The sequence below is a fragment of the Leptodactylus fuscus genome, chromosome 5 (genome assembly GCF_031893055.1).
Source record: "Leptodactylus fuscus isolate aLepFus1 chromosome 5, aLepFus1.hap2, whole genome shotgun sequence".
Classification (NCBI taxonomy): Eukaryota; Metazoa; Chordata; class Amphibia; order Anura; family Leptodactylidae; genus Leptodactylus; species Leptodactylus fuscus.
In genome coordinates this window covers 97,389,436-97,413,576 of record NC_134269.1, presented here as the reverse complement: position 1 = coordinate 97,413,576, position 24,141 = coordinate 97,389,436, and the positions used below count along the sequence as shown (strand labels likewise).

The window sequence follows — 24,141 nt, the reverse complement described above, 5'->3', positions numbered from 1 at the left end:
AGAAATTTTATTTTCTACAAGAGTCTTTGTGCCATTGATCAGCCTCTGTGCTTAATATCTTAAATATGAAATTCTAGGCCTTAAGAAGCATCTGGTTGCATTGACTATTAACATAGAATGTAAAGGTGTTTCTTACTCAGCTTGTCCTTTGAAGCAATGAGCAGCTGTCAAAATCCATTGAGTGCTCAAAACTGTGCCTCCGCACATATGTCCATAAATATCTTCGTCGATGTGCTCTTGTAGGCTGACCATCCAAGGCCAGGACCCAGGTTGAGAATCTTTTCCACCAACAATGCGAGAGCCAACGTCATAGGTTACCATAGGACGATTTCCACATGCTAGAGAAGAGAATTTCACTTTAGTCTTGGCTATAATACTGCATACATAAAAATGAATGTTATGACTGAAACCCACTGATTTAAAAGGATTTCCCAGATTGTGTGCATTCACCTAAAATAACAGTGCACTAGCATGATCTAACAATCCCAGGGTTGTAATCTAAGGAATCTAAACTTAAAGGGGTATTCCCATGTACATAATTATTTTTAAATTTGAAGATAATTAAAAGTTAAACATTTTTGCAAATATAACTGATTAAATATTTTGCAGAGTTTTAAAGATTTTCTCTAAATATCTTGTGGTCACAGTCTGTTGTCTTGATCGGTTGCAAGTAGATACGACCGTGAATGCAGGAACTTTCTAAGGACAGAAAATCAGCCATGATGTCCTTATTGTGGCCGGGATATCTTCTGATACATGTAGTGTCCCTGCCTGATAACCCAGGTACAATAAGAAAATCATGGATGGGTTCCTGACAAGTCTCAGACCATAGAAAGTTTCTCCATTTGTGGTCGCATCCATTGGCAACAGATCAAGATAGCAGACTGTCACCATTAAGATGGATAGAGAAAATCTTTTAAACTTTGCAGAATTTTTAATTACTTATATTTTCAAAAATGTTTAACTTTTAATTATCTACAAATATAGATATCATTATGTACATGGGAATACCCCTTTAAATTTAAGTTCCTTTATCCACCAAGTATAATATACACCAATAAAGGTACCAATGATGTATCTGTAACAGTTACTGCTTTTTTATGTCAACAACAAAAACATAAATATTCTCAACCGAAAAAGACAAAAATCCAACCAAATGAGGAAGCTGTGAACTGAAAAAATTGTGATTTCATAATTTTACTGATGGGAATTTGTTGTATTTGAGATAGCCAGAGGAATTCTTTAGTTGCCTCATATTGCTTGCTATGTATATGGAGGACAAGCTAATCTCACATTGACATGGCTCTAGCATATATTTTGTATATTCTGAGACAAGATTATAATAAAGGGTGAAGGTGACAACAAGTTGTAGGGAGATAAGATCCAGAGGTGAGCACGGCAGTATGCTCCTACTTCTAGTTCTCATGTTATATACATGCGTACTTACTATGAGTGGTAGGACTGATAGGAAAGCCGGTACCATGGTCCATAAAATGCCACAGAAGAATGGTGGTGACGTGGATTAACACCTGGAGCTTCATTGCCACGTTGTGTCTTCTTACTTTGGACGTAGGAAATGACTGTAACTGACTGTAACTGTCACTTTAGACTGAAACCAGGCTTTGCTGCCCATAGCAACCAATCAGAGCACAGCTTTCACTTCATAATCTGGCTAATGAAAAATGAAAGCTGTGCAGTGATTGGTTGCTACGGGCAGCAAGGCCTTTCCTTCATGTAGACAGTATAATAAATCTGACCTATTATGCCTGATTTCTCAAGGCTGCCTCTAGCAGAACTAGGCGGTTCATCCTCACGTATGGACAGTGAGCAGAGAGAGGCAATGTTTCCTTTATATATTGTGGTCAGCTACACATAGACTAAAGTGTATAGATAGAGTAAATAAAACAGCCAGGAAAGTGGAATATATTGCGTTACACTTGATATTTTACAAGTTGCCAGCGGATGCAATCTTTCTGTGACTTACATGACTAAAAGTTCTAGTAAAGTCCATAGAAATTGTTTATCAGTTTAACATTCTACAGTCATGATATATTGCTACATATTGCTTGCGATGTATCTGGACGACAAGCTAATCTCACACTGACTTGGCTCTAGGATGAAGGTGACAAGTTTGTAGGGAGATAAGATCCAGAGGTGAGCATGGCAATCTGCTCTTGCTTCTAGTTCTCATGTTATATACATGCGTACTTACTATGAACGGTAGGACCAATAGGAAAGCCGGTAGCATGGTCCATAAAATGCCACAGAAGAATGGTGGCGGCATGGACTAACATTTGGAACTTCATTGCCATGTTGTTTCTTCTCACTTGGAAATAGGAAATGACTGTAACTAGGAGTCACTTTAGAATGATGAAGGTGACATAAGGATGGAAGGTGCTTATTGCATCATCGGTTCCATAGTATGACATAATGTAAGATAGACCCTTAGCTTTATGGTAATATCCACATTAAAGATTAGATAACTTTTTTAGATTTTCTTTAAAGTTTTTTGGAGTTTTTTTTTTTTTATTAAAAAAACCCAAAACATTGTTTTACTACAGTTTGGTACTTTGCTTTATTTATTTATTTACTTTTATTGTAACACGAGAAGCCCAATTCACTTCTGCATTCACCTATTCGCATAAAAAAGTGGTTACCCAATGACCCCATAGCTAATAATGGGGTCCGTGTGGTTTCCACTTGGATTCCACACAAAACATTCGGAGAGAAAAGCACTGCTTGCAGGACTTTTCTTTCTGCATATTTCATGCGGATAGGGGAACGGAATAGCCCGAACGCAGATGTGAACTGAGCCTAAAACAGGTGTTTCTCAAGACCTATAAAGAATCTGGAATCATGCTATACATGCAAACAAAAAGCCTGTAAAAATGTTTGTTTGTAATGAATTACGTAGACTTTAAAGTAACATCTGGCTACACAAAATAAGTATATATGTGGATCCACTCATATGTAAAGGCTTTTTCCTCACATACTATACAGTATAAATAAAAAGTGCTTCAAAAGTGTATTTGTGCAAATAGTTTTATTAGTTAATTTTAATATTCAAATATTTTAACAATATCCCTTTATAATACCCATAATCATAATTTAATGGCAGAAAGTTGCAGATCGGTCAGAAATATCAGTCACATTTACTTAGCGAAGCAGAGTGTACAGGCCCTCTAGGCAACAGTAATGGATACTGTCCATCTGAGTAAATTTTGCTTGCTGGAGTCCAACAAAGTCATAGCTATACTATTCAAACTATAAATAGTTGTTTATTATCCACGTAATTGGCTCACTTTGCAGCCCAATTTGCATACTTGGCAGGAAAGATGTAGACAATGGCGAAAATTTATCAAGTTATGCACTCCAGAATTCTGGCATCAATAACTTAAAAAAAAAAAAAATTATATAGCGATTTGCGACTTTACCTATTTTTTAAAAAATAGGCAAGATTGGCTTGTCAAATTGATGTAACCTACCTTTTTTGATTGGATCTAATGGTCCCCAACGGATTAATCATGGGCACAACAACAACCAAATGAGGTAGATCATTTAGCATTCTGAACTTGGTGACAGAGGTTTACTGAGGACCTGTCATGTCCTTATAGATGTGCAGTATTATATACCGCTAGAAAGCCAGTACCACTGTTGGCTTTCCCGGTGTGATCCCTGATGCTGGAGATATCAGTGCTGTTAATTTTGACACAGACATCTCCCCACTATCAGATAAGTATCATTGCTGTGCTCTGGAGAACGTCCCCGACAATACAGCTATAAGGCCTGCCCTTCTGACAGTGGGGAGATATCAGTGAAATTAACAGAAGTGAGATCCCCAGCACCACGCATACTGGCTAAGAAGTCAGTGTGCAGAATTCAGCACACTGTCAGCTTTCTAGCGATATATAAAACTACACATCTATGAGTACTTGAAAGGGCCCACTGTCCACTGATCAGATAATTAGCCTAAGGCTAGGACATAAAATCAGATATCCTAGACAACCACGTATGTCTGCATCAGATGGAAATGCTGCAGTTTTGCACAGGTAATATGCTTAGCAAATTACAATATCAGAAATTTTAGCAACTCTAATCACAAGTTGCAGAATTTGCCAGAAAATGCAGCATATCAATTTCTGTTGTGGATTTGCACAACAAATGTTATCCCTTAATAGTGCAGCTGCAGAACATATGAATTGGCTACCCATTCCCCATGAATTTGCCTACACTTATAACTTGCCATTTTTTTTATTGTATCTGCACCTTTGTTTAGCAAAAGTGCACCAAACATAGAAACTGTATGTGTGAACGGACCCTGAGAGAGAATAAAACAAGAACCACTTCTCTTTTTACCTATGACTTCTTAAGAATATGGCCATTTGAGGACATGTGAATTACAAACAGACACAACCTGAGACACATTTAGAATGAATGATCAGCTGAGTTTTATCACAGAATCAACAGCGGCAACAGCTTGGCTTAGGAGTACATTCTGGGTTGCAACATGGTCTTAGTGAAGGGTCATTTACTTTAGTCTCACTTTCTGCATAGGTCATGCTATTTAGAAATCTTTCCCGTTCATTTAAAATTTCATTTACAATTGGTTCTAGCTCTTTTGGAAAAATTGGCTTCAGTAAATTGTAATTCTCAGCAGGGTCTGTTTCGAGGTTAAACAGCAGAGGTGGGTTATGTTCAGTCAGCAGTGCAGTGATGTGACAGTCTGGGTCTGGGGTTGTCTCACTGTGAAATGCACCTTTGGGAACATATAAAAACATGACAAGGTAGGTTAGCAAGTAAAAGAAGGCAGATGGACAAGATAAGGGTGGCAACATAATTTTAGACACAGTGGGGCTAATTATCAATCAATCAATAGTATGATAGAATACATCAATCTTTTATTGTACAAAAATTTACATATAAGGATAAAACACTAGCAGCTGGGCAGATGAAAAGATGCCAAAGGACACAAAACAAAAGCAGCTCAGGCCCATAAATAGCCAATTATCATAATCCATACATCAGTGAAAAAGCAACAATAATGACAGAATAGATACAGTGTGTGTGTGTGTATATATATATATATATATATATATATATATATATCTTATAAAAATGAATTCCTGTCTGTCTGTCTGTTCTTTATACGTGACCAAATGACTTGACCGATCTTCACCAAATTTGGTGCAGAGATACTTCAGGTATCTGGGAAGGTTTAAGATGAGACTCCAACTCGCTCGGAAGTACCGTTGCTGAGATACAGCATTCCCAACACAATTCCCCCCCCCTTCCTTAGCCAATACAAGCCTGCAAGTCGGTGTCCTACAGCTAGTGTCCGATGCTAATGTCTGCGGAAGATTTTAGCATCGGACACTAGCTGTGTTCGTTTGCAATTTGCATGATTTTAAATGGGACATCGTGTAGTGTCCTTTAGTGTACGTGGGTGTCCTTAAGTGTCCGTTTACAAATATGTACGATTTTTCAAGTGGACAGCTAAATCCTACATGTATAGTTAACACCCGAATGAAGGCGCATAATAAATTTAGTTCTCTCAGTCTTGCCCACTTTTCTTAAACTACACTTTGTATTGAAGTTTATTGGTGATAAAGAAATTATAACATTCAAAAATATGATGAATGTAAAGAGGAAAAAATGATTATGGGTCACTGTAAAAATAGAAGTTGTCAATCAGTGATTGCATTGTATATAGAAGTCAGTAATTACCTTGTGTATAGAAATGAGCCTTGTATTTTCCCATCCTCAGAGCATGGATCCCTCTGGTTTTATCAATAGATGGAGGATAATAGTAAAAAGTGTTCCTTGGACTCTGAAGGACATGAGATAAACACATTATTATGTTTTGAAAAATTAAATCTGAAAAAAATAAAACTTTTTTATATATAAGTAAAAAAGTCCACGAACTAAACAAAAGAGATAATGTGTAGATAATGAAGCAAAAACTGAATGATTCTACAAATATTTATAAAGATCCTTGTAACTTTTAGAAAACCACAACTGTATATCAACATACATGACTTATCACACGTTCAACATGTGAGAGCATTATGCGCATGCTACAAATTATCATATAGTAGGACAAAACTGGTGTGAACCTAGCTGAAGATGGGCAGTTATTATATGCGGTGCATGTAGAGAAGGTACCACCAAGTGGGATTACTCTGCCTGTAACAAAACAAAAATGGGCTTTATTGTGATTTACATGCTGACATTTTATCTGGCAGGTTTCACAGATCACAATAGATAACATCCTTCTATCAAAGTCCTTTTCTAAAAATTCAAATGTCATGTCCTGTATACAAAGGCAGCATGTAGAGGAAATACAAGTTGTTTATAATTGCCAACTAATGTGTTCAATGCTGGTGAGAAGAAGTCCCTTCTAATGCAATTATACATACTGGCTGATCGGCATAATAGCAGGAATCACTACTCTGGTACTGGCGTAGATTTTCTTTGTAAGGGTCTGTTCCCATGGAGTAACGTGCCACGCATTCAGACACATATACACGTGTCAGAGTGTGAGCGCTCAAAACAGATCCCATTCACTTCAATGTGTGCCGGGTCACATGCGCTACACATTGAAATCAATGGGTTAAAACGCCTCCCATTGATTTCAATGTGTAGCGCCCGTAAGCCGCCACACATTGAAGTGAATGGGATCTGTTTTGAGCACTCACACTCTGACACGTGTATATGTGTCTGAATGTGCGGCATGTTACTCCGTGGGAATGGAGCCTAACTTGGCCCATCCCTATCCCCACCCACATTCAATGAATGTGGCAAGCACGTATTGGGGATTGACATGCAAGAAAGTGCTTTGCGCCAAACATGCACCTTACATTTGCATGCCAATATCATCTCTCTACACCAGTTTTCTGGCATAGAGAAAGTGATGCATAGGTACTGCAATGCTCAGGGGTATTCAGGAAACATTCCAAAGATTTTGGTGACAGAATCATGCCCCTTAGCAGCCCTCCGTACAGTATAATGTCCCTTTTGGCCCCTCCACACAGTATGATGTCCCATAGTGGCTCCCCATACAGTATAATATCCAGTAGTAATATTATAGTTATAGTCATGCATTAATTTAAAGGGGTTGACCCATGAAAAGCATCCTATCTATACTGCTAGTTTATGTGGATATAAGACTTTTCCTAAATACATTGTTTTATCAAAACTGCTTTGTTAGTCCGCTATCTTAATTTATTCACTTCATTGTTGACACTGTGTTTCTATGGCCAGTGGGCTTATCTGCTCATTTCCCAAGTGATGTAGCTGCCTTCTCTCAGGGGGGGAGGGAGGGGCTAACAAGCAACGGAGCTCTTCAGATAGGGGAGAGGGGAGGTGAGAGCTCCAGGATTACTGTGCTGTCTATCTTCAGCTTTTCCACTTATCAGCCGATTTAATTCAATTTGGCTGATAAGGGCTGAGATAAGGAGTCTGTTACCTCTGTATGTAATACAAGCTGATTCAAATCCAGCTCTGCTACATCAGTTTCCACATCAGTTTTATACTGTGGTAATGCATTTACAACCAATCCCTCATTACTGACTGCAAACATAGCAGATAGCAGAGCAAGTGAAACGCCGCCCACCAATGTGCTGAGAAATCCAGGAAGTGAAGAGAGCACAGAGCCTTCAGCCTGCAGAACAAGACATATGGGAATACCCCTTTAACAGAGGCAAGACAGTCCAAGTATAAATGTTTTCTTGTGTAATGTGTTTCTCCTAGCAACATATTCTGTAACATGGAGTCTAAGGCTAAGGGCCCACATTGTGGAAAAGCTGTGTTCTATAGTACCTGCAAAGTGGATTGCATTCTGTCTAATCCCATCTACACATTGCAGAAAAAATCTGCTGCGGAAATGTTGGCTATTGCCGTATAGGTATAATAGAGGTAGAAAGTCGCCAGAGTAAAAGGCTCCGTTCCCACGGAGTAACGTGCCGCTCATTTAGACACCTATACACGTGTCAGAGCGAGGCGCTTCAAAACAGATCCCATTGATTTCAATGGGTGCTGGCTTACGCGCGCTACATATTGAAATCAATGGGAGGCTTTATAACCCATTGATTTCAATGTGTAGTGCGTGTGAGCCAGCACACATTGAAGTGAATGGGATCTGTTTTGAGCGCTCACACTCTGACACGTGTATATTTATACTGATTTGCACTGCAGTAAAATATATCTCTGACAGCTCTAATAAATAAATTGAAATGTACGCCTGCTATGTATAGATTTATGCTAAAATCTGCACTTATTTCTGCCTTATTCATAATAAAGCGGGAAGAGGAGTCACTTTTGGGAAGTTATGTTATGCACCATTATTTGGAAAATTAGAAAACTGTTGCAAAGCCAATAATAAATTGCTCCCTATGCCTACACAGTGAGATATATCACAGCTTCGTGATATATTCTTACATTGTAGACTTAAAAATATTATGTGAACAGCGTTTTGTAATTTTAGCCTTTTCCTATTTTTTGTGCAAATACTGATAGTTATCCATATATATCAACAGCAATTAAAAGCTTTGTGTTGTATATAGTTTATGATAACAGAATCTCCCTTTGTGCTAGCTGTGGGATGATATCTTAAATTATACCGTGCTATCTTCATTGCTCAGAAGACTGTTGCAGAAGCAGTAGGCATTCTTACGTTCTTAGTTACAGGACAGAAGTCCAACTGGGACATAATTGTTTCGTCGTAAGTATGCTGTCATCGCAACTGTAGAAAACATTAACACAAAGTAACCTACAGTAATGATTCAGCAACTCTTCAAGTCATTTCCAGTTCAATGAAAAAAAACAAAAAACAAAACACTACTGGGAAGTGTTTTAAAACAAAAAAAGGCAAATAAAAAAACAACACCTCCCCCCCCCCCCCAAAAAAAAAAAAAAGTATAAAAAAAACAATAGGGGAAATACTTGCTCCACACATTGCTGTTTAGCTGAATTCCCATCAAGGACACAGAGTCTCGACTTTAATAAAACACATAATTAGAACAACAGTTGAAAGATTACCTATTGCCAATGAAGCACAAGATGTGCGAGACATTCATTTAAGGCTCTTCAGTTGTTTGTTATAGCTCCAAGATTAAATTCTATGGTGGAAAATGGAGGAACCCAAATCTGCCTATAGAAGATTCTCCTCAATCCTGCATGTTATTTTTGGATATTTTTACAATTTGGGATCTTGTTAGAAATTCCATATAAGAACACTTCAAAAGTGATTCATTCAATGATGCAATTGATGCAATCCAAAAATTGTCCACTTGTTGGTGGTATGGACAGCTTCCTTAATAAAAATATGGGTAGGGTGAAAACTCTCAATCAATTAGGGGCGATATGGAGAGAGAGCTCCCTTAATATATCTATATATAATAAGTTTAACATAAAAATAATAACATAATAAATATATATTAGTAAAACACACAAGCATTAGATATCCCTGCATCCAAAAATGCCAGGTCTGCAAACTTATTAAAATATTTTTCCCCATGTTATTTTTTTTTCTGACGTTTCACCTCAGCAAATAAAAAAAAAAAAAAGTACATTTTGCCCCCACAAAAAAAAAAAAGGTTATGCAGACCCATATGTGGAAATCTAAAAAAGTTATGGGTGTCAGAGTATGGTAATGCCAAGAAGTCTGCCTTAATAAAGTATAGGGATATGTATAAATGTAATGATTAAACATACGCTTTATTGAGATTAAATATTAGCCATCCAATCACCCTAACTCTGACCCCGAAACCCCCGCTGGGCCACAGGAAAACTTGCTTGCATGAAAGTGATGCCAAAATAAATAAAGAACAATGAGTGCTCATATTTTATTAAAGGTACGTAACCTATTGTGATTAAAAGACTAAGTAAATTAAAAAATACGCTATTGCAGCACTTTTTGTTCTCTATTTATTTATTTTGGCACGGATTAGTTGAAAGGACTTTCGGAGGTGATACCATCACACATCCTCCTGTTTATTTGTTTTTTGCATGGTACAAAACAGTTTGGGTCCGCTGATCTAAGAGGTTAAAGGGGTTGTCCCATCACAAGGATCCTATCTATACTGCTTGTTAATGTGGATGTAAGACTTTTCCTAAATACACTGCTTCAGCAAAACTGCTTTGTTTGTCCACTATATTACGTTATTCAATTCTTTGTGGCCACAGCCCTGACTTATCTGCTCATGAGTCAAGTGATGTCTCTGCTGCTCTCAGGGGGGAGGGAGGAGGGGCTAAGTGCAGGGAGCGAGCCTGTGTATTTAGCTATTCCTGTGTCTACACCATGTGACCTAGCTTCCTGCTATTAGATAGAGGAGAGGAGCTGCTTTCATTTCTTCTGTTCTCCCAGTTATCAGGCTAGCTAATTCAATTGTGTTAATTATGGCAGAGACAGGCAGTCTCTGTATGTAACACAGAATGGAGTTTCTGCTGCCTGTACTTCATAGTCCAATATGGGTGGGCGGAGCTACGTGCGAATTTGGGGGGCGAAGCTAAACGGCAGGTTGCATGTGAAACCCCGCCCACCAAATGATGCAAGAAACCAGGAAGAAAGAAGATTTTACAGCAGTAAAGACTGATGAGTATGTGAGGTGGGAATACCCCTTTAAGTGCCTGAGATGGAAGAGCAAGGTGTCAGATGTACATTTATAGCATAATGCGCTAACCTTAATCACTTGCTATAAATGTACGCCATGAAACAGGAATGGATTAAAATATTTTCAGAAGGTTGCTTACTTCATTATAAATTACGCTTATTTACTGTACAATGAAAGATTATGCACATTCAATGTACAGGTCAAGGTATAAGGTTATTGTTATGTGTATATCTACTAAGAAGATATGGTAAGCAAGAGATATCATTATCGCCAAGTATAAATCTTGGTCAATTGTTCCATTTGTATTAGGTATCCAAACATAAAAATATTTATGTAATATTATTTATCAGCTGTAGTTATCTGCTAGTCCTTGTAAATGTGACATTAGGAAAGGTTTTCCCTCCCATTAAGTCCTAGCAAGGTTTTATTCTTTTTACATTATAAAGGTTTTTTGGGGGGCTAATGCTCATCCAGACATCTCAGTTCTGTCAAAGTTTCAGTCCGTTGTCCTGTTCCCATAATAGATCAAAGCCTTATTTGTAAAGTAATGTAAGCATTGGTTGAATGTATACATCAATACAATTACCATACATCTAAAATATTAATTGTAGGCGGAATGCAATTTTTAACTAACTTATTGCAATGGTCTCTGTTCTAAAAGCAAACATGACATAGTGCAGACTGTTGTCTCATGAACGACACCAACTTTACAGATCCTACTAACTTACAATGTGGTCCGTTGAGTTTTATCATGTCATACTTTTATAATGGGAATTTGTTGTACTGATTCCACAATACAACTACAGGTACACACACTAATGAGGGAGAGGTACTAGAAGTCCCAGGGCAAGGAAACAAAAAAAAAAAAAACCCCAGAACACAATGGACTGATTTACAAACTTTAGCAAATTAACATGATTAAAACTTTCCCTACTTCTTTACCACAGTCACAGAAGGGTGAGAGGAGAAGCATTAGCAGGCAGGGACTGCTAACAGACAACAGCAATGTTGGGAAGGAAAGAGACAGACTATAAGGCTGTTGTGTTAATAAAACCAATTATATCATTTCTCCGCAGAGCAGTGGGTCTTGGCAGCTGGCTGGATTTTCTAGGTGCTCTGTTCTCTTTGTAGTCGCTGAACTAAGTCACTGCTGCTAAGCTCCCATTCAAGTGAATGGGAGCAGCAGAACCTGTTCCCACTAAGAAGAGAACAGAGTTTTCTTCTTCATGCTCCATTTTCTGTTTATCAGATGCTGAGAACAGCTGGTCAATGGGAATGCTTGGTTTCAGAAGTCCACCAATTTGATATTGGCCACCCATCCTTATGATTGGTCAGCAATATTTTAGACTGGAAAACCCTAAGGCCTAAAAAATGCGCGAAGCAGAAAGGCTGCGATTTCCAAAACAGTCACAGTTTTGGAAATTGCGGCATGACAATTATACCTGCGGAAATGCAGGTGATTTCCCAATAGGTATAATGAATCAGAAAGTCTGCAGAGGAAAACCTCTGCTAACTTTCTGTGAAAAGTGTTGCACAAAAAAACACCATGCATTTCTGCTGCGGTCTTTCCCACAGTGCTTTTTTGCTATGACTGACTACGTGGGGACTTAGCCTGAAAAAATACCTATCATTTTACAAACTAGTGACATGTAATATTTTGACTGGTTGGGGTTCAGGTGCTAAAACTCACCTAATAACTAAAATAAAGAGGAAGAGGCACTCAGCAGAGCTCTGTTTCTGCTCTGTGAGCCTATGGACTTATTAACACATACGTTGCATGGAGAAATGAAACACAAAAATCCTATCCTTTATATATCATGAAGAAGAGAGACAGACTGAGGAGGCACTCTTTGATCACTGTATGTCATTGAAGGAGACTGAAGGCCCCCAGAATTGTCTGGCCATAATCCCTGTTAGACAAATGTAATGGCCTCCCTAATTATGTCCTATCTACTATTAGTGAATGGGCCTGAACAGCAATACCAGATGCAGCCATGACAAGGAAATGGGGCCTGCTTTTAGTTAAAGTTGTAGACTTTTTCATATCACACACATGAGATTTATTAGGCTGCCAAGAATTGTGAGGATGAAGAAGTCATCTAGTTTTGGTCTTACAAATGCTGCCATTAAACTGACAAACACCTGGTGGCCGTGGATCGTGTTTCAGAAATTGGCCGAATTTTCCTCCCTTTTTGCCTAATTTCTTCCTGACAGTCCCCTTTCCGGGGCTTGTAGGTGCTAAAGTCCCTTTACTCTTCCTTAAAGGGGTTGGCCACCCTTAAGCTGGAAAAATCAAAGTGCCCCAGACAATTCAGAAAGATGGTTATAGGACAAATGTGCTATAAAAATGATTTTTATTTTACCTGTTCCTCATTAAAATTAGATTTTGCGGTGTAAGATCAGCCAGCTTGTGTGGGCGGGACAATCAACAAACTGAAAGTAAAGCTCCTGCCTGCATTCCATTGGTGGAGCTGAGGTCACATGACAGCTCTGCATCTTTCCACACATAGGACGTTATCACACAGCTTTATTCACTTCAGCTCCTACACAGACAGTGACAGAAACACTGAAAATGGTCAGATGCCTCCAATCTAAACACTAGATAATGTTTATTACCCATCTGAAGCTATATGTATACATTCAAACATATACTGTGTAATGTATACAGAATAATATATATATAATATATATAGCTGTACTAGCATCTGCCTGCAACTTCGTCTGCGGGTTGGCATTGGTGCTGAGCCACTTCTATTTAGCCAAGTTGTGTTGGTTACAATCCGCCGTGCACCCTCACCTCCCTTGGCCCTCGTCGGGCCGCGCGGCATATCTACCACCTGCTCCTGCCTTCCCCCCTGTCACCCGCGCATCTGCCCCTTCCTGTCCCCGCGCCTATGGCCCTGCTTCCTACTGTCGTGTGCCTCTGGCCCCCAACCTCTCATCCTGGGGCACCCCCTTCACAGGCGCCGTTTCCCTCAGCGGCCCCACCCCTATCTCACGGATCCCTGGGCTCCCTGCCCGCGTCCCAACCCCCCCTCCCGTGGCCCCCGCACCTTCCTCCCGCGGGCCCATACCCCCCCCCTCTCAAGGCACCCACCAGCCCCTCTTCCCCCAAGGGCCCCCCGCCCAATCCACCCTGTGTGGCACTCCCCATCCCCACCCTCCACTAAGTCTCCTTGCATTCGCTTCCGCAACCAGTGCCCCTTGCCCCCCCCCGCAGCCCACCCAACCCCCCCCCCCTCTCCCATGGCCAACCCAACCCCCCCTCTCCCGTGGCCAAACTCCAGATAGTATAATGTCATAGCGGCCCCTCCACACAGTATACCGCCATAAAGTGGCCCTTCCATACAGTTTAATGTACCATAGCGGCCCCTCAACATGGTATAATGTTCCATAGCAGTCCCTCCACACAGTATGATGTTCCATAGTGAACACTGTAGACAGTAAAATGTTCTGTTATGGCCTCCCCATACAGCATAATGTTCCATAGTGGCCTCTGCACACAATATAATAGCCATAGTGGCGCTTCCACACAGTATAATGTCAGATATTTGGAGTACACCACCCATGAACTTTTCAGACCCCAGAGTATAATAATTGGAGGCCCAGGGAATGTGACAAAAATATAAAACAGTGCTACTTACCTCTCCTGGATTCCAGCAGACGATGGTTATGCCGGTATAATTATGCATTTTGACGTCGGCCTGACCCACGTAAAATTATTAAAGAGTCCTGAAGACATACAGGATTCCAGAGGGATCATTATATTTACGAGCATAATAATAGAAGTTTCAGTTTGAACGTCTTTGGTCCAAACAGAACCACCAGGCAAATCTTATAAAATGCATCTCATGGGGTTTGCTAAACATATTCTCATGCTGTGAGCTCATGACCTTACTCACTGATCCCCACTCCTACTTCTGCCCGCCTCTGCTTCCCCTTGTTCCCTTCGGGGCCCTGTGTGTCCCATATCATGTTGCTGTCAGCACATGATATGAAGCTCACAGGGCCCCATGGAGGGAACAAGAGGAAGTAGAGGTGGCTGTGAAGAGGAACGGGTATCGGAAAGTAAATAGGGCCAGTTACCTGCTGGGTTACTCCAGCAGTTGATGGCCTATTACAAAAACAAACAAACAAAAAAAAAAAAACACAGAGGCCCACGGAGAACCCTAAGGGTATGTTCACATGGCGGAAAAGGTGCAGCACTGGCATTCCGTCACAGCATCCTGATTAGGCCCGAATGAATAGGAGCGTCAGTGCTGTAAATGCAGACAATTATAGCACATGCATGTAGATTGCAAGGACACACAGCTGCAAAAAATGCGATTGTGTGCCTGGGCCCATAAAAATGCATGTGTCCTTACTGTGACAAGACATTGAACCCAATTTCCCACTAGCTATAACACTGATGGGGGGTGGGGAGCACTTGTGTATTCTCTCTCATAAACTGTAAATCTGGGTTGTCCGCTGATATTCGCTCGCACAGCTTATACGTTCCCTTCCTGATGCAGCCAGTTGTGTTCTAATGATTAGGCGATTTTTGGGTTTTTTGTCTTCACATTGTATAAGCTAAATTTTTGTTTGTTTCCTGGCAATGTCGCCATATATGTTTGCGATATGAGGTGTACTTTTCAATGCCACCATTTTGGGGTGCCTGTAACTTATTTTCTAAATTTTTAATTTCTGACATTGCGTTTTAGCATTTAATTTTTTTCCCGTGCTGCATACAACATAAGTAACATGTGACCTTTATTCTGCGGGTCGGTACAATTACGGCGATACCTCATTTATATTCTTTTTCCATTCGCTGCTAATTGTACAGAATAAAATTCAATTCAGGGAAAAAATCTATTATTTTTGCATCGCCATCTTCTGAAAGGCATAACATTTTTATTTTTCTGTTTAAAAAAAGAGCTGTTGAAGGGCATTTTGGTTTTCATCTGACAATTATAACCTGATTAGGTGGTGAATAATCATTATTTTATGTGTTTTTTCTACGTTTTTTTAATGTCGTTTAGCGTGCAGGTTAAATAATGTTTTATTTTTATTGTTCGGGTTTTTAGGGACGTGGTGATACCAAATATGTATTTTAAAAAAAATATCTTTATTTTTCATAATAAAACATTTTATATGGGGAAATTGGATTTTTGGGACTTTTATTATTTTTTTTAACATATTTTTTTATATTTTTAAGTTGTTTTTTTTTTTTTTTTTTACTTTTTTTTTTTTTTTTTTAATTTTCTGTCCCCATGGGGGTTTGAAGCAGTGATCTTTTGATCACTGCTTCAATACATACCGTATTTTTCGGACTATAAGACGCACCAGACCATAAGACGCACTAAGGTTTTAGAGGAGGAAAATAGGGAAAAAAAAAATTGAAGCAAAAAAATTTGTAAAAAATTTAATAACATAATAATATAATATTTCACCAATGTAAATAGAACCGGGGGGGTTTTGGACACAGGGATACCAAATGTGTATGTGTTTCAACAGTAATGTTTTTGTTTTATATGTAATCTAGGGATATGGGGGTGATTTGAACATGCATGTGTATATATATATGGCATTCAGGGTCTAAACTAATGTGGTGGATCCCAGAAGAAATACTGTAGACACAAATGTGGTCAACTCTCACTGAGTGAGATCTCACATAGTGAAGCTATGCAAGAAGAGAAAAAGGGGCGGGCCAGACGGGTGAAGGAGGCGGGGTTTTGTAAGCAAACTTGAAAACACACCTCCTTCACCCATCTGGCCCGCCCCTCTTTCCCTGCCTGTGTGGCTTCATTGCAGGAGCTAGATCTGAGAGGCAGCGATGGAGGGGCGGGACAGAGGAGGGAAGGAGGCGTGGTTTTCGCGGCATGCTTGAAACCACGCCTCCTTCACCCATCTGGCCCGTGGTCTATGAGTAAGTTTATTATTTATGTTTGTGCTACACATTGCAGACTTTTACCTATATAGTGGCCAACCCCTTTAAGCCTGCCGTTGGTTTCCACTTTCCCTATTGTTTCCTGTCCTCTCTTGTTTCTTTGTTGTCGTTGCCCTGCAATTCTGGGTCAATCCGACCATTAGGATATTCTTTCAGTGTTGTTTTATATTGAGTATTTGTATTGTGGATGCGCAAGTCTCTAGTTTCGCTCACTTCGGGCACTGATTTGCTGTCTCACATGAGAATTTCGACTTGCTTTTGATTTGCTTTTGCTTTGCATTCCTGTAATGCTCTGTTTTTTGTTTCTTTTTCTCTTTGGAAAAACTTTAATAAAAATCTGTTTACACTTAAAATTACAAACACACATTACTTACCTTTTCACCATTAAGAAGCAGCCTACTGAGATCATATCCATCCAATGGGACTTTTGGAAGGGCAGCACCTGCTAAAGATGCTAGCGTAGGCAGAATGTCCAGAGTGCTAGCCAGCTCGGATGTCACTCCTACAAGTTATTAGATAACAAGTGAACACATATAATGACCATACTCTTTAAGAAACAATATATGCAATCTATAGACATAAAGACCTATAGCAGTGATGGCGAACCTATAACACGCTTGTGACACGCCAAGACATTTTGGGTGACACACATTGTCCAAACTAAGTGGCAGCCACAGGTGTGCACCTTCCCTGAGGCAACCTGAGGCCTCAGGTGGTGCCCCATGGAATAAACTGGGGGAACTGCGGCTACTACTTGTTATTGCTAGTATCAGTAGCTGCTGATAACTGTTACTCACCTGTCCATGCTCATGTCCTGGCTGCTTCCTCTAAGTGACATTACATTTAAATCAAGACACTGAAGAACGCCGAGACGCTACATACAGCATCCCGGCGTTCTTCATTGTTGGCTGCAGCACACCCTGGAGGTAGCAGTGGAGGGCAGCTAGGACTGGTGCATGGACAGGTGAGAAAAATTACAAGCCGATACTCTGTGTGGGGTTGGGGGGAAAAAGGAAGTCATATACTGTGGGTGAGCTTTAAAAAAGGGATCATATACTGAATGGGGGCCTTTAAAAAAAAAAAAAAAAAGTGACACGGCACCCAAGTTAAGCTAGGGTGTTTTTTTTAAAACAGATTTTGACACACCAAGCTCAAAAGGGTTGCCTTCACTGAACTAGAGTAACAAACATCATAATCTAGACATTTGTTACATATTACTGACAACCGGGAAAAAGTTAGAGTTGTACATTTTGGACAACAATTCACATGTCTATTGTCTGCTTTATAAGCAGACAGTAATTTTTGATCATAACATAACTTAATAACAGTCTGCAAGTCTCTTTAACAAATAGCACATGCTTGCGTATGATTAGAATAATATCTGATGTCTCAATGGACCTCAACCCTAAAGTTTGTATTTTAGGTCTATTGGATAACACCATGGATCACATGCCTGAATTCATAGGTATATTCTGCAATTTATATCAAGCACGCAAGCTGATAGTGGCACATTGGTTACAACCGGTATGTCCCACAATTATAGAACTATATAGTAGACAACACTTTATTCTTAGATTAGAAAAAGTGGTATATATCAAGTGCAATACTGCAGTTAGGTTTCAGAGTCTGGGGTCCCTGGGTGAGCATTACTGGCATGCCGTCTAGATCAGTTCTGCTGTAGGATAGACAGAGGTACCACACACTCCTTATGTAACATGGTGCAGTGCAGCAGGATTCTCCAATCCTAGACCAACAGGAGAAAAGCCATGGCACTCACTTCATTACATGAAGTGAAAAAGTTTTATTGCTGCAATATAACAAATTTGTGTAACTGTCCGTCATTATATGGGGGCTCTCACATTGCTCCTAAAGAGAGGGTGCATGCACCCCGGCGTACATGGCTCCACCGCGATCGTCGCCACCAGACTCTGCATAATCGTTTATTGTGGATAACGTTATTATACATTGGCAGACAATTACGCAAATTTGTTATAATAGAACAATAAAACTTTCTCACTGCATCTAATGAAGTGAGAGCCTTGACTTTTCTACTGTAGAGCACTTCTGCGGTGTTGAGCTCGCCTAAATGTGTTAACACAAAGTACTCAATGTCAATGTTATCATTGCTCTGTTTGTTAGAAAAACGCTGTACCTTCATGCATTTGTTCCTCCCTCTACCCCTTGTGTGGAATTGAAACAATAAAACACTAGTAATTTTTAATTTATTTTTTGGTTTCCCCCTCTTTTGCTTTACCTGTGAATATTGTACATTTAGATTTTGTTCCTATTCCTTTTATATTTTCCCCTTTTTTTAATACATATATATTTGATATGAGTTTATTTTGAACATTGGACACCTCGGTAGTGAATTATGAACTTTGATGCTGAATGTTTTCACCCAGGTTATTTTATTATTTTATGCTTTTATTATTTTATTGTCTAGCTGTTGTGTGCAGTGTATTTTTTGGTTTTGTTCTCCCTTCTCTGTTTTTGTAGTGTGAAAATGGAAATTGAGATTTGGTGTAAAAAAGAACTGATTTAAATAACAAACAAATAGCACATGCTGTGTGTTGTATTTGCAGATGCATTTTGGCATATCATATTACAAATCATTAATTTAGATATTAATTGAAATTACCTGGCTTTATCTTCCCTTCCCAATATAGAATCGCAGGTTCTCGTAAGCCGCCCTCATACGTTGTGCTTTTGCCACATTTTAGATGCCCAGAACTACCACCTCTCTCCTTACGCATAGTCTCAGGTCTGATAAAGAGATAAAATATGATTAGCACATGAGAAAAAAAATCTGCAACATGTCAATGTTGTTTTCTGTATAGGCATAATAAGGTTAGAAAGGAAGAGAGGAAAACTCAGTGAAACTGCAATGCAAAATGCTGCGGAAAAAATGTGATGCTATGTTGGGCCTTAGGCCCAGTTCATATTTGTATTTGGGGAGTCCACTTGGGGACACCCTGAACGGAAACCTATATGCATAAAAAAGTGGTTACCTAAAGGAAACCCGCAGACCCCATAGACTATAATGGGGTCCATGTGTTTTCTGTTCAGTTTCCGTTCGAAACATGCGGAGAGAAAAGTGCTACTTACAGGTGGTCCCCACCATATGCTGTGACTCAGTCTCTCTACACAGAAGAGGGTAGGTGCTTTGAGGCTGGCATGTAAAGAATCTTCATCCTGGGCACTTGTGATTGTGGGGCATAACAACAATGTTTACACTGCTCTGTCCATCCTTTCTATAATGCATTAACAGTTTTCAGGGTGCACATTTGACTGGACAATCAGGCAACATAGAGGGATAATTGAGAGATTCAACGCCATTGTTAGATGCTTATGATATTTCCTTATAAAAGGCCTGATTTTAGCTCAAGGCATCATAATAAGGCTCATGTATTGATCTTCATATGTATTGTTGCAGGGAGTTGTGTGCATGCTAAGAAGTTATGATCATGTGGATAGAGGGAATAAGAAAGGGAGTGACTTGACTCCTGCATGTAATGATTTAGATTGTTCAATTTCAAGGCTCCATATTTTAATAGCAGAAAACAACATTGAAAATACAAGAACCATAAATCAGATGTTTACTATCTACACAATGGTTGAGAACTTTGCCATTTACAAGCATAGATAAAATTACCCATTGTCAGAGGTAAAGATGATAAGTGTGTTGTTCTGAATTCCCATATCCCATACATTCTTTACCAGCTCCCCAATGGTTCCATCAAATTCCAGCAGGGCATCTCCATATTTTCCCCTTGGAGACTTCCCTGTATAGCGGTCACTTGCAAACTGAGGGTAATGAGTATGCTAAGGAAAAATAAGACACGTATTACTAAAAAATAGGTTAGTCAGCTATGCCATTAGTCATTTGTGCTCCGCAACAGTCAGGATAAAGTACAATATGCGTGTACATGAAGATAATCAAATAACAAAAGATAATACAGTAAAAATATATGTAGAAAGTGGACACTGGTATAATTTGTACTTTTACAATAAGGAGCAATGTCTGCAATATCTCACTGTTCAATTGATCTATAAAGGAATGTTATTGCACTGTACAAAGTCAAGTAAATCTTAGTGGCAGACAGTATTTGAAAGCTAGCCATAGACATCAGACTGAAGTCAACTATTTTATTGCCATGTGTGTACTGCCAGTTTTTAGAGATGACTACATATTGCCCGCAAAGTATTGAGGGATTTGTATCTGACTGCTGGGGGTCCAGCAGCTAGGATAAATGTCATTTGTGGAAAAATGCTTTTAAAAGGTATTTTCTGGGTTTATATTAGTGATGACCTATGGCGTGTACTTGTTATCATTACTAGATTGGAGATAGAGGTAGGTACATCACAGAATGCACTCCGATGACACTCTGTTGTTACTCAGCATTTCATCCAACTGCATTCCGCTGACTCAACCCTACATAGGATGCATACTTGGTCATGTACATGAGGTCTTATGTCATAGATTGCTTATAATAATATCAAACTTACATGTGATGCATAGTATAGAAAGAATGGTTTCTTATCGGTTACTGCTTTATGAATAAATTCCTTGCTAAATTGTTCATATAGTGGAACTAGTGTAGTAAAGTTCACTGGTTGTTGCACAATCTTCTCATTCATGAAAACAGGCAGAAGGGCCTCCCCCAAGTCACAGGTCCCATAACATCGTGTGTTTGGTGGGAAACATATCAAGTTTTGACAGGGACCCTGTAGAAATACATGAGAACTTTGTATAACTATTATAGTTATAATATAATATTCTGCCAAAAGGGTGCAAGTATTCAATGTGATGTGCAATACTTCTAGAAAACTATTTTACCTGATCATGTGAGTAAGGAACACCCAAGAAGTGCTGAAATCCTTGTCGTGTGGGCAGGAAAGTTCCATTAGATCCCAGTCCCAGATGCCATTTGCCTGCCATGGCTGTGACATATCCGCGTGACTGTAGTACCTCAGCAATGGTAACCTCACTCAGAGGAAGTCCACCCACTGAGCTGGGGTAAAACACTCCAGGGTACACTCCACTGCGGGTCTGAAAACGACCTGTCAGGAGACTGGCTCTGAAATGGGAAAAAAGGCAGCAAAAATGTAACAACGTGAATATGCAAAGGTTAAAAGAAAAAAACAAACAAACAAAACTTAGCATATCAAAATCCCCAAACTGTCAGACTAGTATTTAGTACAATAATGGTGCAAGAAGTAAAATTAGTGGATTGGCAAAGTGCACCTTCTGGTAATCTATATTAGTCTAAATTGATCTGTCATATAATCTCATTTCCTACAATGGGGTACATCAGGGTATCATTTTGCCAGTGTAACAAGTTTAAAACCAAGTATTGATACATACCTGCCATATTGTTCAATAGAGACACCAGCCATGGCAAACAGTAGTCTAAAACAATACTTGTTTTAGACTACTACATCATCCCTCTAGACCAGGGGTAGGGAACGTACGGCTCTCCAGCTGTTGCAAAACTACAACTCCCAGCATGCATGCTTGCTCTGCTGTTCTTGGAACTCCCATGGAAGTAAATGGAGCATGCTGGGAGTTGTAGTTTCACAGCAGCTGGAGAGCCAAAGGTTCCCTACCCCTGCTCTAGACTAATACATGGTCCCACATGTGACCTAAACCCAATCCCCACAACGTAGTTATGGCTTATGCAGTAAACATTGTACAGTAGTTGGGCACTCTGTAAACCAGAAAACACTTGGACACACTTGTTGAAAAAGAACTAGTTGTTTACTTGAGAAAATTCAGATGTACTTCAGCATACATCAGTACTTTGGCCTCTATCAAGAGCAAAAAGTCTCTTAGTGTCCATTTAACACAACAACACATTGGGGCATATTTATAAAGACTGGTGTTACTCATGCCAGTCTACACCGCCCACGAAGGATGCACCTTATAGATGATGTGGCGCACCCTCCACCAGGCTGTGCACATTAGGGGAAATGTACGCCAGGTCATAGATAGTGTACATTACCCCAGCATTTATGACAGATTTCTGGCATAAAAGATGGTAAATGTGGTGGAGTTGACTACCTGCCCTCACCACGTGTGAACTTACTCTTAGGTTGGTTCATCCACCTTACATACTCATGGGACCAGTAAGGGTATATTCACATGTTCATGTTTTGGTTTGGAAGCCAAACCAGCCAAAAGCCTAAATAAAACCTAAACGTGAATATACCTGCAGGCTGCCAATGAGAGTATAAACGTATTCAGTGCTTGAGTTGCCATTTCTTTCAATTTTATGTATATGAAACTCTGATAGCTAACTACAGCTATATCTCATTAGGCTGTGATACACTAACGCTGGGCTCTCCATTGTTTGGGTCCGCTGGGGGAACCGAATGACGTAGAGCTCATCCGCTGAAACACCTGCACTAATTTCCACCATTTTAATATTGAAACCAGCAGAGAGAAAAGTCCTGGATTCTGCAGCAGAGACTCTGATGCAGATGTGAACATAACCTTACTGTAAAGTGAAAGCAGCAGCAGCCCCTACACCATAAGTGGCTATATCTGCATTCAGAACCCCATGTGGCGCCACCTTCATACAATAAAGTGTAAAATTCTCAAGAGGTTTTCTCCACAGAAATGCACAGGTTACAAAGAGGGTACAAAATAAGCATAGTCTGTTTTACTAAACTGTGTAACATGCAAGATTTTGATCACACGCCATTACATCTCCTTCATAGAAGCAAATACGCATAAGCCATAGGAATCGAGAAAAACATTAAGAACTTCCCTGAATGACATTTTTACATTGACAGTTTTAGTGTCCCAATATATTACCTGGAAGGTGAGCACACAGCACCGGTGGTGTAGAAGTCTGTGAAACGTAGTCCTCTGGCTGCCATTTTATCAAGATTAGGAGTGCGGGAAGTTGGGTGTCCATAGCACCCCAAGTCACCATAGCCAAGATCATCAGCAAAGATCAGGATGATGTTTGGAGGGTCAGACAATGCAACGGTATTATACACAAGACACCCAAATATGATGACGATGAAGGGGGTCATGCTGATCCAAGAAGGTGGCGTGTGCCTCGTCCTCAGGGCTTGTTGTCAGTCTCCGTACCTTGAGTATACCTTCTGGGCACCTAATGAATAGAAAGAATTATATATACAGACAGGGAAGCAAAAAAAAAACAAAACAGCAAATTGCTCCAATAGTCACAGGGCGGCAGTCACTAGAGATAAGGCAGCTATGGAGAAATGGTATACAGTATATACACGAGATAAATGAGGAAGTCATGAGAACGGCACATGCAGGGTACACTACAGCAGGTAGGGGGCAGCATTACAATAGCACATGCTAAGAATACACTACTGTGTGCAGCATATCAACAAGCAGGTAATGAATCCTGCCTGCATAGAAATGTACGATGCAAAGCAGCAGTAACCTTACCAGCGACCACCCTGTCAGCTGACAGCAATGTATGCTGGGAAACGTAGTCTTGTACTTAGACCCCTCCTCCCAAGAACCCTTGTACTTCTCGTTTGTCTTCTGCAGTGTCTCGGCATCTGCCTCCTTCCTCCCTGTGTGAGAAGCCGTCCTCTCCTAGCTTGTAGTGTCCGGGCTTG

At 39.9% G+C, this 24,141-nt stretch overlaps 2 protein-coding genes across 2 annotated transcripts in view; both read right to left on the bottom strand.

Moving 5' to 3' along the window:
- LOC142204536 (acrosin-like) overlaps positions 1–3,565 on the bottom strand; it is a 9,630-nt gene extending 6,065 nt beyond the window's left edge. Inside the window, exons 1-2 of the mRNA XM_075275853.1 lie at positions 3,486–3,565; positions 137–376 (exon numbers count right to left, since the gene is read on the bottom strand). Of these exons, the coding sequence (XP_075131954.1) occupies positions 137–376; positions 3,486–3,565 (320 nt within the window). The remainder of the gene's footprint in view (positions 1–136; positions 377–3,485) is intronic.
- On the bottom strand, positions 3,037–24,141 carry ARSA (arylsulfatase A). The gene is made up of 9 exons (XM_075273838.1): positions 23,966–24,141; positions 23,354–23,657; positions 21,374–21,614; positions 21,043–21,261; positions 20,189–20,358; positions 19,175–19,299; positions 16,911–17,038; positions 5,725–5,827; positions 3,037–4,756 (listed from the first exon to the last, which is right to left on the bottom strand). The coding sequence occupies exons 2-9, from the start codon at positions 23,575–23,577 to the stop codon at positions 4,461–4,463; spliced, it is 1,506 nt and encodes a 501-aa protein (XP_075129939.1). The 5' UTR covers positions 23,578–23,657; positions 23,966–24,141; the 3' UTR covers positions 3,037–4,460.

What these genes read in the sequence shown, in the direction of transcription:
- ARSA (XM_075273838.1), bottom strand. Translation starts at nt 23,577, where the DNA reads ATGACCCCCTTCATCGTCATCATATTTGGGTGTCTTGTGTATAATACC. An exon ending in TTCTATACTATGCATCACAT is followed by an intron (nt 20,359 to 21,042) that starts GTAAGTTTGATA and finishes ATTTTTCCTTAG; the next exon opens with CATACTCATTACCCTCAGTT. An exon ending in TGCTTCTTAATGGTGAAAAG is followed by an intron (nt 5,828 to 16,910) that starts GTAAGTAATGTG and finishes CATGTCCTTCAG; the next exon opens with AGTCCAAGGAACACTTTTTA.